This window comes from Melopsittacus undulatus, chromosome 1 (assembly GCF_012275295.1).
Source record: "Melopsittacus undulatus isolate bMelUnd1 chromosome 1, bMelUnd1.mat.Z, whole genome shotgun sequence".
Classification (NCBI taxonomy): domain Eukaryota; kingdom Metazoa; phylum Chordata; class Aves; order Psittaciformes; family Psittaculidae; genus Melopsittacus; species Melopsittacus undulatus.
The window spans coordinates 94,660,257-94,672,872 of NC_047527.1; the positions used below are offsets into that span (position 1 = coordinate 94,660,257).

General features: G+C 41.8%; 1 protein-coding gene across 2 annotated transcripts; it reads left to right on the forward strand.

The window, feature by feature from the left end:
* The first annotated feature begins 143 nt into the window (after window positions 1–143).
* MRS2 (magnesium transporter MRS2) lies at window positions 144–11,885 on the forward strand. Of its 2 annotated transcripts, none has more exons than XR_004549688.1 (11): window positions 144–366; window positions 723–796; window positions 2,594–2,630; window positions 3,204–3,316; window positions 3,753–3,914; window positions 4,583–4,713; window positions 5,399–5,515; window positions 8,147–8,299; window positions 9,101–9,141; window positions 9,907–10,020; window positions 11,107–11,128. XR_004549688.1 is itself a non-coding variant. In XM_031049746.2 (11 exons), the coding sequence occupies exons 1-11, from the start codon at window positions 159–161 to the stop codon at window positions 11,215–11,217; spliced, it is 1,338 nt and encodes a 445-aa protein (XP_030905606.2). In that variant the 5' UTR covers window positions 144–158; the 3' UTR covers window positions 11,218–11,885. The 2 variants fall into 2 exon arrangements, 1 of the variants encoding a protein (XP_030905606.2); XM_031049746.2 differs by having other exon boundaries at window positions 9,024–9,141; window positions 11,107–11,885.
* Window positions 11,886–12,616: the final 731 nt, after the last annotated feature.

Sequence of the window (12,616 nt, forward strand, 5' to 3'; positions counted from 1 at the left end):
AGCCGCCGAGCCGGCACAGGCCGCACTCCTCCCAGGCTGCGCAAGGGTCCTTCAGCCTGAGCTCCTCCCTCGCCGCGGCTGCGCGCTGAGAGCCGAGCCGGGCCGGGCCGGGCCGGGCCACGCTGTGCTGTCCGGCATCGTGCGGGCGCTACGCGCCTATGCTGCGCACCGGGCTGCTCCCCCGCGCCCTGCGCCGCCCTCGCGGGGCCGTGCGGAGCTGCTGTCGCCGCTGCTGCACGGCCCGCAGCTGGGCGGGCGCGGTGGGCGGCGGGTCCCGCCTGGGGGCCGCTCTGGGGCTGCTGCCAGGCCCCGGCCGGCCCGCGGCTGTGGCTGTGCCGCTGTGCGCCCGGGGGCTGCGCTGGGCCGGTAAGCGGAGCGGCTGGGGTGGGTTGAGGCAGGCACTGCTGGGCCTTGGTCTCCCTTGCCGCCCCCCGGTAGGACTCACTGTGTGGTCTCGCAGGCGGGGAGGGAGGGAGGGAGGGAGGGAGGAAGAGAGTGACACCCCAGCCGGGGACCCGGAAACCAGGCCGGCAGTAGCTGCACTCTGTGCCGTATCGGCTTCCTGCCGGAAGGGTGTCAGGTTCATGGGGACTTTCTGACTACCTGTGCTGCTTGATTTCTGTGCCAGTGGTTACGCACATGGCTTGTAGCAGGGCACCGCATCATTAAGGGCAAAATGCAGTGTTCTGGAAAACAAATAGAAATGTCTTGTCTTTCTTCAGGTAAACTTTATCAGCATGTCCCAACAGAGCCCTCCCAAGCCACCTTAGCTAGTGTGGCTCCTGTTTTTGCAGTGGTAAGTACGTGCAGGAGTTTCCACCAGCAAGGGCAGCTTGTGCTTGATGATAATACTCCTTCTTTAAAGCGTCATATGAGCAGATAGATTTCATGTCTCAGAGGACATCCCTCATTCTAAATCGCTGATTTAAAGTATTCTGACTTGACCTGAGAGAAGCCTTCCAGGATCTGCAGGGTGCCTACAAGGATGCTGGAGAGGGACTCTTCATTAGGGGCTGTGTCAATAGAACAGGGAGTAATGGGTTTATACTTAAAACAGGGGAAGTTCAGGTTAGGTATAAAGGAAGAAATTCTTTACTGTGAGGATGGTGAGGCACTGGCACAGGCTTGCCAAAGAAGTGGTAAATGCTCCATCCCTGACAGTGTTCCAGGCCAGGACAGAGCCTTGAACAATATGGTTTAGTGTGTGGTGTCCCTGCCTATGGCAGGGGGGATTGGAAGCAGATGGTCTTAAGGTCTTTTCCAACCCAAGCCATTCTGTGATTCCATACAGTGTTTGTCAAGATGTTTTTCTAAGATCCAGTATCTGCTGGAAGTTCTTTCGCTTTAATTGTGAAGGCAGGTCAATTCTTGGAAGTGCTGCAGCCAGAAGCTTTCTTGTTAAGCTTGTCAAGGCTTGCTGATGCCTTTTAGAAATATTATTCCTGGGTTTTAGTGGCTGCAATTCTAAGCAGACAATTTTGGGAAAAACAAGGTCTATATATTCTTTTAAAACAGTTAATCTGAGAATCATTTGCACACTGCTTGATTGGCATTATTAGTGCATATGAGGGAAGGGAAGGCCTTCTGTTGGAATGAAAAGCAGTCATTCTGAAACAAGATGCATGCACGTAGGTCCTTGTGGCCATGTATCCCCATGTTGTAGCTCTACTGGAATGTGTGCTTAGGTATGTTTAATTCACAGAAACTTATTTTTAAAGCCAGTAATATGGAATTAAGCTACATGGTTTTTGAGCAAAATGGCAAACTTTCTGATTAAACCTGACATTGCAGTTTTTCCAGTGAAATAATTTTACCCTATGACATACAAGTGTTACATGAAGAATCTCAGAAATGCTAAGATAAGTAGGATTTAGGTGTAGGTTACTAGCTGAATAGCATATTAATGCAGTACTTGACACGGGCACAAGGCCTAACCCCCCAGTTTGTGGTGCTCTTCACTTGTAAAATTTTATTTGTAAATTTTCTAGATTGCTGCAGAGGAAGTAGCAAAATTTGTGATCCAGAATGTAAGATGCCCCACTGATCTCTTCTCCCTGGTGTCCAGTGATAGGACATGTGTGAATGGTTCAGAGCTATGCCAGGGTATGTTTAGACTGGATGTGAGAAAGCATTTCTTTACCAAGAAGGTGTTCAAACAGTGGAACAGGCTTCCTATAGAGGCAGTCAGTGCTCCAAGCCTGTCCATGTCAAAGGGGCATTTAGACAATGCTCTTAATAACAGGCTTTAATTTTTGCTCAGCCCTGAAGTGGTCAGGCAGTTGGATTCTGTAATTATTGCAGGTTCCTTCTGACTGAAATAGATTATTCTGAGCCTGATCCTTTGGAAAAAATTACTTTTTTTCCCAAGGTTTACATAGGGACATGGTCATATAGATGACACTAGTATTTGGTGTGTGGCAGTCTGGTACAACTTTTTCTCAATTGGGGTGAACTGTGATGAGAGTGAAGGTTGGTTTTTCTTCATAATATATATTCCATTTGACTTTAGGCAAGTGCAAACAGTTTTAGAAATTGATTTATTGACATACAGTAGTTCTGTGGAAAAAACATTTTTTTTTTCCCACTCCTTTAGATGAAGCTCGACAAAGAGGGAAATGCTACGTATTTTGGTGAGTTTTCATTGCAGTATTGGTTAGGTTTTGTCTTTTTCCTTATCCAATACAGAAATGCCCAGTAGGCAATTTGCATGAGATAGAAAATTGTATATGGGATACTTCTCTGTGTGGGATGTTGCAATGTGTTCTTTGTTTTGCTGCCTTCTATTGGTCTTCATAGCATCTTTACTGTTACAATTTTTTACATATTTTGAAGTAGTATTTTGAAAATAACATATATATCTAACAGGTGGTCATCTTTACTTTGTCTTTTCCCTTTTTAAGAACATGCAGCTTTCCTCACCTTGTGTTTCTTTCCTTTGAGACTTCTCCAATGAGTCTCTTGGTTTCTGGCATGAAACTAATTTTCATGGCCAACTTTTTCACTTCTATCTGAATTTTTTCCCTTCCCACTTAAGATGCAGTCTTATAAACTTCGTATATTGAAGAATCAATGGGAGGAAAACTGTTTTAAAGATAACAGCTTTTTCTTTCCTTCTTTGGGACTCAGTAACACAGTAAAATGTCATTTGAGAGCATACATGCTTGTTCCCTAAATGTCTTCATTTTAAAATATTTTTCTGATAGAAAAGAAAAAAACAGAATTGTACCAGGAATTGGGTCTTCAAGCTCGAGATCTAAGATTCCAACACCTAATGAGCATAGCAACTAGGAACAACAGGATCATCTTGAGAATGGAGGTAATATTTTTCCTGTAGTTGAGTGTAAACTTGAACCATGTCTTATCCTTGCACTTGCATTTTGTTGCACAGTTCTTTTAATACCAGTTTTCTATGAGGTGCAGTCCAGCACTAAATGTGTCTTTGGAGCTCTGCCTAACAATCAGAGGTATGGGTTCACCAACAGTACATATTAATGACAGGAGAAATGTTACTAACGTTGTCATAGAAGTAAAGGCTTACATGGAGCAATCATACTACCACTGGCACAGTGCTATGTCTGAACCATAGGGAAAGTATTAGTTTGCAGTTAGCATGAGATTCTGTTTTATTCCTACCTGGAAAGACATTTGAAGAATGGATTTATCAGAGCCTAAATTATCAAATGCACTACGCAGTTACAGATTATCTTGAAAGAGGTGGTTTTTCAGACTCTTCTATGTACTGTCTTTTTCAGTTCTTGAAGGCTGTCATAACACCAGAGTTTCTTCTGATACTAGATTATCGTAATTTAAACCTCTTCAAGGAACTAGCATCTCAGCTGGCTGGGGAAGGTCAGCTGGTTACATATTCCTTGCCCTTTGAATTCCGAGCCATAGAAGCAATCCTGCAATACCGGGTGAGCTGTCTCATTTCCATTTAAACAGTTTTGGAAGTTCTTGCTTCATAGAAAGGACAGTATTGATTTTACTTTTGTGTTACTATTTATACATACACGTTTGTATATGTATTCTGTACTTACGAAAGGAGCTCTTTTTGGTTTGCTTTTTGTTACTTCAGTTTTTATGGGTTTGTGTGTGTATGTGTTACCATTCTCTTCCCAAGAAAGTGCTAATTGGGTGTGATGGCTTCACCATCATTTGGACAGTTAAAAACAAGATAGAGTGCCTTTCCAGAGATATACTGTAGCTGAAATGGAAGTCACGCTGAGGTTTTTGGCTTCTTGGGCAGGAGTCAGATAATGATTTGTAGCTATCCTTAAAAATCTGTGCTTGCTAATGCTAATATGACATTTCTAGGCAAATAGTGCTTTAGCTTTATCAGCCTTACTGCTGTGGTTGTCACTGGGTTTCAGTTCAGTGCAAATCTCTATTATAAAATACTGTATTTTGCACTGGCTTTATCTTGTAAGTCATATCTCTATAGCAAGTATTTCCTGGGCATTCGAGAGCAGATTGTGTTAACTGCCTATTTCTGTGAATTCTGTGTTCAGAGACAGGAGTCAGTAGCCCAAGTCATTCTAAAGGGATTGCTTTAATTCTCATGAAGGATCATGTTGTTACCTAGATCAGCAGACTGCAGGGGAGACTTAACACTTTGCAGCCTCAGATCCTTGAGACACTGGAAGCTCTAGTGGACCCCAAGCTTTTGTCTGTGGATAGGAGTAAACTACACATTCTCCTGCAAAATGGCAAGAGGTAAATAAGAGTAAGCCGTGAAGAGCTGACAAGATAACCATAGAAAATTATGTGCAGTGAAATGTTAGAAAAATTGTATCTAATATTAATTTCCTAGATAACTGTAATGCTGGCTTGTGCACCTTATTTCTAAATGTAAAAATTGGTATATGAAAGATGAGTGATATGGGGCAAAACAGAAAAAGGGAAGCCTATTTGAAGTTGTCATAAATACAGCTGAGCTTCTTAAATAGCATCTGACAGAACAAAATAACACCTAAGAGAACAAAATAACATCATGAAAATGTTTCCTGTAATGTAAAAGAAGATTAGCCTTTGGTTCTATGCTTTAAGGTTACTAGTTCTCATATACCAGTACCTTTCTGTATTAGTCCCTCTGGTATATGCTTGCTACATGCTCATAGAGTGCTTGTTTCCTCTAGCTTAGGAATATATGCAGAAGACACATCTGAATCTCTTTCAGTGTGTGTCCGTAGCTCACCGGTCCCCAGACAGATCACTACCACTGCTAAAGTGTATGGCCTGTAAGGAATTTTTTGAAGGGGTTCTTAGAACCCTGCAAGGAAGCCTTCCCTGGACAGTCTTGTCAGGTGAGGGTGCTGGCTGGCAAACTCAGTTAGATATTACCTTTGTGCACGGGTGCCAGTGAGGATTACTTGACCTTTTTTGCCTGTTCTTTCTTCAGCTTGTCAGAACTGGAAACAGATCTTAAAGTTTTCAAAGAAACAATTCTGGAGATCTTAGATGAAGAAGAATTAATAGAAGAGCTCTGTCTATCTAAATGGACTGATCCACAAGTATTGTATGTATATTTTGAAGCCACATACTTTTTTAACAGTGTGATTTGTTTTAGAAGAACTTGAACACTAAACTGTGTGTTCCCTGCCAAAAAGCAGAAAGCAAAAGACTTTTATTTCTTAAAGCCCTAATGCTTGCTGCTTCAGAAATCACTGTATTTGCCATTTCAGAGAGGGACTGCATTAGCACTAGTTATACTATGCAGTTTCAAATAGTTCTTGGCATAACAGGCAAGCTCATCCAGTACGTAATGGGATGGGAGCAGGATGGCAGATGGAGAAAAGGCAAGTGTTAACACTTTCTGGAAGAATTTTGCTCATTTTAAACCTTATATGTCACACTGTGCTTCCTTTGTTAGAAGTGTTCTGAACACCTTTCTTCTAGCTTTTTGCTTACTAGCAGAACCTGAAGGAAAGAGGCCCTGAAGCAATCTTGTTGTGCATCTGAAGAGCAGCATTTAAGGGAAGGTGAACATGCAGAAATAGTCCCATTGCAGTCCCTCAAATACTGGTGAAGGACAGCAGCAGCAGTGCTGGTTGCTTTAACAAAAACAAAAAAGCAAAAAGAGAATGTGTACCAGATGCCAGTATGTTTTGGGCTGAACTGTATTTAAATCTTAGGCATACAGATGTGCTTTATGTTTAAGCAGATAACAGAAGCTGCTTTTCAGCATCCTTTGTGAAGCTGCTGAATGCTACTTTTATGTAACCACACTGCATGTGGATATTAGTAGTGTTCACCCAGTAGCATGTGTTTGAAATCAGGAGGTAGTTTCTTGTCCTGCAGAGCTTAGTCTAAATGTGCATCAGAAACTCGGTATTCCAGAAGTGAGACACATTTAGCATTTCTAGTGTATCTGCTGGAGCAGTGCCAGGAGGGCTCTGAATTCAGGGCTGCTTCTGAGTCAGCAGCTGGTCTTTATCCTGGTTTTGCTCACAGCCTTTCTCTGGACTTAATGCAAGCTGCTGGCAGCTCTCGTCTCATGGTAGATAATGTATAGGGAACATCTAGGAAAGTTACCAAAGTAACCTTACACACTCATGTCAGGAGAAGCCTGAAGTCATCCTTTCTTTCAGATACACAAGGGAAGGAGAGGTGGTGGTGGGAAGCTATGCCATGCTACAGGGTGCAGAGGTGGTCTGTGTACACAGTACACCAGGAAATACTAGCTATGGCAGCACATCTGCAGGCAGGCAGTGTGTGGACAGCTCTCTTGGCTCCACAATTGATGCAGGTGATAAGTGGTTTTTGCTGAAGTCTGAGAAGGTGTGGAGTAACCCAGTGAGGCATATAGGTGGCATCAGTGATCATTTGAAGCAGCAATGGTGAGCTGAACCCAGAAAGACGATTTGGGCATTGTATCTTTGTGTGGAGGCGTGGCAGACTGTTGAAGTACTTGTGAGACAGATAGAGGCTAGTTAATGAAAGTAAATCAGGTGGCAAGGGCCATACACCTTGTTTCCCTTTGTATATCCACAGAGAAGCCAATGTAAAGATACTCATCAAGTAAGACTTTGAGGTGAATCTGTAATACAGCAGATAGTGCTCTAAGACTTTTAAGTTTGCAACTCCTCTCTGCGCAGTAAAAAACTCAAGGTCCGAAGGGCTCTAAAATCAGCCTAGCTAACTCAAAGCTTTTGCCTTATAAGACAGAGCTCTGTTAAAGCTCCTCAGGGAGCTTATATATGTTGATTTGTAAAGCATGTCACTTAGTTTCTTGGAAAACCATTTCAGAGAGGTTGCTTTAACAGTCAGCAATGTGAGGAGGAGATTGTTTAAAAAGTTGAGTCTCTCAGAAGTGAGGTTATGCTACAAAAGAAAAAAATTATGAAGAATCTTCCTGGCATTGCTGCCAGTTTCCAGGCTCTTGTGGATCTCGGGTGTGCCTCAGCTTTCATCTACACAGCAATCCAGTACACCACCAGAAACATATATACCTGTTCCAGAGAAGGCTGCTGCACCAGCAGCTGGACCATGAAATGAGATTAGTCTCTCAGACAGACTTCACCTAGGAGAGCAGCATCTTCCATTTGATGCTCATTCTTCAACTGTTTCATGCTCCAGAACATGCAGTTATACACAACTGAAACACCTTACAACTAAGCATTTTGAATATACCTCAAAAACATCTGCCTCGCTGTGTAATTGTTTGTGTGTTGACTTGTTTTATTCTTGGAGTTTTTGATTGTACTGTTACCAGCTTCCACCACTTGAGGGCACCACGAAATGAAGCATATCCTCTGTCAGCACTTCATAATAGCTTAATAATAATACAAACACGGTAATATTGACGTTATAAATAATATAAAATCAGTGTAACTTTATAATTTTTTAATACCTGAACAAGTAAGATTTGCGGTGCTATGCATGTCTTGAGCACATCCAATGCTGACTGCTTTACTCAAAATAATCAATTGGCTATGCTGATCAACTGATACATAGAAAAATATGTCTTTTATTTGAAACTGTTTTGATGGAAGTTCCTCACTGAAAAGATTGATTTTTGAGATCTAGTATCTGACAGCACTCTTGTTGGCTGTTCCCTTCAACTCTTATGTGCCTTGTGTTAACACATCAGTAATACACTTCTATACAATGTGTAGCTAACCAGAAAAATATAAATTGTTGCTTGCAGTGAGGAGAGTATATCTGGGATTGACCATGCAGAGGAAATGGAGTTGCTGCTGGAGAACTATTACAGACAAGCAGAAGATCTTGCAAATGAAGCTCGTGAACTCAGACTGTTGATTGATGACTCAGAAAGCATAATCTTTATCAACCTAGACAGGTTAGCTACCCTATCTTCTGGACTGCCAACAGCCGGGCAGAATTTAATGCTGCTTAGTCTTTCTCAAATCTGCCTGCAAGGACAGTTGGGGAGTTCCATCTTCATGGGAGTTTGAATGCACTTGCAGCTGCATGTGCAGCTTTTCTTGCAAGTGAACTGGATAAAGCAAAACAACAAGACACCATAATTCATATGTATAAAAAGCTCCCTAGCTAGGTAGGCATTGGTTATCCATAGCAGGAGAAACCAAACTTCCCCTAGATCCTTCTGAGGAGCTACACACTAAAGGAAATCCCTGCAAATTTAGGGGCAAAAAAAGTTCACTCTTAATTTAGAAAACCTGAATTATTTAAGTCTGGCTGGGTAACACAAGTTGTGTTGTTACTCTGGGGGGTATAGCAAAAATTAATAACTTTGGAGTGAGTATTTTCTCTCGCTCTGTATGCTACAGTTTTCACTACTACTCAGCTTTCTCACTGAAAAATAATTATAGCTTGAATCTGTAAGCACATACCATTCTGTCTTTGAGGTGAGCATTTAATGCTCGCTCTCCTCTTTACTGGGGCGCTACCTGTATAAGCAATTGGTGGATGCCTCACTGGGTTGTCTAATTGCAGCATGACTTCCTCTCATTCACTGTTGTCTTTAGTGCATATGGAATTTGAGAATTTGGGTAGCAAATCAGTTCTTGGGTTCCTCTTACAGATGTTTCTCCCTTCTTTAGCCACCGTAATGTGATGATGAGACTGAATTTGCAACTGACTATGGGGACTTTTTCTCTCTCTCTCTTTGGACTCATAGGAGTTGCATTTGGTATGAACTTGGAGTCATCTCTTGAAGAGGTAAGGAGCAAGTGTTGCTTTTATCAGTGACATAATACATGGGCCGTACTTTTATAATGTATTTTACATTCAGTACAACTTCTTTCCATAGTTAAAGCTCCAGATTTATATTACTGTGTAAATATAATTTACTCTGGTGATTCATGTGTTCATACCGTCACTTTTTTTGTAGATGAATTACTATGTGTGACTAACTGCACAATTTAGCAGCCTTTTTTTTATGTCATGTCTGTGGGAAAGAAACGGGAAGACAAATTTACGGTTGTATAAGGACTGACTGTAAAAGCAGTATTAAGTTGTCTTTAATGATCATCTCTTCTTCTGAAGGGGACCAGCCTTGTCTTCCAGATAGAAGGGTACCTGGCAAGTACTCAGGGCATTTCCAGCACACCACAGGAAATACTCTGCTATCAATTATGTGTTTACCCCTGGAGGGGTCCAAATGTACAATTGCACATGCTGTCTTTAAAACAAAACCAAAGCAAAGACTCTTTTTTTTCAAATCTATTACATAGAAGGGCTATATTTTCAAACTTCCTGATGAAGGAAGGAAAACTGCATGAGACAGTAACAGGGTGATTCCTAAATAAAATGCTTTGCTATGAAACAACCTTTTTCCCAAGGTAGGGCTTGGCTGTTGATGGTAGAGTTTACCACTTCCTCCCATGAAGGAGAAGAACTCTGGTGGAGAGTGTGAGATTATCTCTGGATAATCCCTTTTCTGAGGAGAGAGTTTTATGACTAATGGGAACATTCTGTTGGTAGGACCCCAGGATATTTTGGCTGGTGACAGGGATTATGTTTCTGGGAAGTGGTCTGATATGGCGACGCTTGCTTTCCTTCCTTGGGCGGCACCTAGAACCTCCGCTACCTCGTCAAGTATGTATGGCTGGCTGGGTTTCTGCTTCAAACTCTGCTCGTACAGTCGATTTCTAAAGCAGGAAATAAGTTATTGTAGAGGGGTGGGCTGCAGAGTAGGGGGAATTCAGCTGAGTGTCTGCTCCTAGGCAGAGGAGGAGGTTCTCCCTAGCTGGGCTGAATGAGGTGGGAAGCCCCAGCACTGGAAAAGATACACCTGAGCAGTAAGAAATACTGCTCACTGTTGACAGAAGCAAAGCTACAAGCTGTTCCTTGAGACACACTATTACTTTAACCTGGCAGTCCAAGGGAAACTGAGGCTAATGGTAGAAACAGCCCTAATTTGCCTTCTCACATAACTCTTGATCTGTAGTCCCTGTCTTGTGGAAAGAAAGCAAAGATAGAAAGATGGTAAGGACAGGTACTAGCTGTAGGAACTCTCCAGAGAATAATGCAATTGTTGTGATGTCCTGACTCCCAAAGTGTGTAACAGCTCCTCACATGCACACCAGCTGTCTTTGCCATCGATGTTGATGACATTTTTAGAACCCCATTGTACCAAGCTGTATGAAGATTTCCAAGGAGACCATCTTCAGATTAGCAAGATTTTACATAGGTTATTTTCCCTGTTGACTACCATTTCCTCCTAAGGCTTTTGGGACTGTATTGTCCACCTCTATCCTGCACTCTGTTTGCAACTAGAGTACAATAGACTACTAGCGGTACTCTGGTACAACTAGAGTAGGGAAGTACCAGTGGATTCAAAAGTTAAATTGCTACAAGTGATAAAGGGAGTGACAGATAACTCCCCTTCTTCCCTCCCTTCCCTTGCCAATAAGGCAGACAGAAGTTTGTGTGGATTGCTGACTGAGGCTAAAACCAAGAGGATTATGCTCAGGTGTTGCTCAAAACCAACTCTATCATATACTGACTTTGGCTTGGAGAAGTACACTGAAAGGGATTAGGAAGGGGGGAGCTAGAGCCAGTGTTCTGAAAATTAAGAGAAAAAAAATCAGTGTTTGGGCCTCTGTGAAGATATATTTCCTTCTGCTGCATATAGAACAGCTTCTCATGTAATCACAGGCTGTTTTGTATCATCTTGCCTAGGTTCCTGCAGTTTTGAAAAAATCCCAACCAGCAGCTGGAAGAGTGGACATAAAGAACAACCTTAAAACAGAAACATTTGGGCTGAACAGAACCACGTTAACAAACCAATAGAACAGCAGGAATGAAGAGACTTTTGTTGTTACAAGGTGGACTTTGGACACTTCCATTTGTTCTTCCTTACTGAAAACTGCAAGAATTTCTAAACTTGCTAATTTATTATTTTATGCCAAAAAACTATGGTGAGATTTTAATGCTTACACACAAAAGGAGAAAAACACCAAGGAAAAGAGAGATATGCTTTCACAGTAGTCTCACCTCACACCCCATACATGTTTCATTAGTTTTCTGTATTGCATTCATGTATTTATTTTGGGGGGCATTTCTGTCAACTACTTCTTCATGTAATGGCCTTTCTTAGAACAGTATTTTCTGCTTAAAGGATGGTAGCAGCCAGTGTTCATTAATAATTCTTGTTCTGCACTGCAGATTTAGGAATCTGACTTCCAATGTCAAAGAAACAAAAACACCCCCAAAATGGCCTTTTTAATGATTTTTAAGGCCCTTTTTAATTGCAGAGAACAGATTTTTCCAAAGCAGAAAGCATACCTGCATCTGTCCTAAAGCATTGCCTCTAGATTGACAGTAGCCAAAAATAATGTTTCCATTATTTCAAGACAGCAATAACAGGCTTTGAAATGTAGCTATTTATCTTGGGTATTCCTTAACAATAAATTCAGGTCCGAAAGGTATGCACTTTTAGTAACAGGTAACACACCCTGATGCTTGTTCTCTGATACTAAGTTTTCATGCATTGATACAGCTGCAGTGTAACAGCTTCTGGTGCTGGTAAAAAGCACCACACCAGTTGTTGGTTTCTCTTAAACTGGGCTCTGCTTTCTCTTTTCTCTCCAAGAAGACAAGGCAAAGCATGGACTAGCCTGCACCACAGTAGAAAGCCTTGTGTCCTGTGGTGAACTGAAGGAAAGAGTAAAAAGTCGTACGCCCACTATGTGCGTTTTTTTTAGCACTTACCTCTGAACTCTGAGGGCGTAGTTCTCTGCTGGTTTCTCTCAGTCTGTCGAGGGAGCATGAAATCCTTCTAAATCAGGTCACAAACTGTGTATTTCTTGTTTGAGTTTTTTAGCCTCTCTGTAACATACAGTGAGCAGCTCCTTAGGTGCCACCAGGTAAATCACTGTATTGGCAGGAGTTGAAAAGATGGTAGCTGTGAACATTTTCACTCAGGACTAATGCGTCAAAAATGGAAATTAAAAGGTACATAAATTAAAATTATACAGGCCTGTGATCCTAGTTTGGTTAAGATCAGTTTTATGTAATTGTTTTTAAACAGTTATTCTTGCTCTGTGTGTGACTTCAACTACAGATATAAAAAGGCATGAGAAGGTGAGAAATCTAATGAGATTTGTAAAGTTTTTGAGGTTTCTAGCTTGGTTTTTTTTTTTTTCAGCCTTTTTGCTAAGCAGGTAGAAATGTAAGAAACCTCTAAACT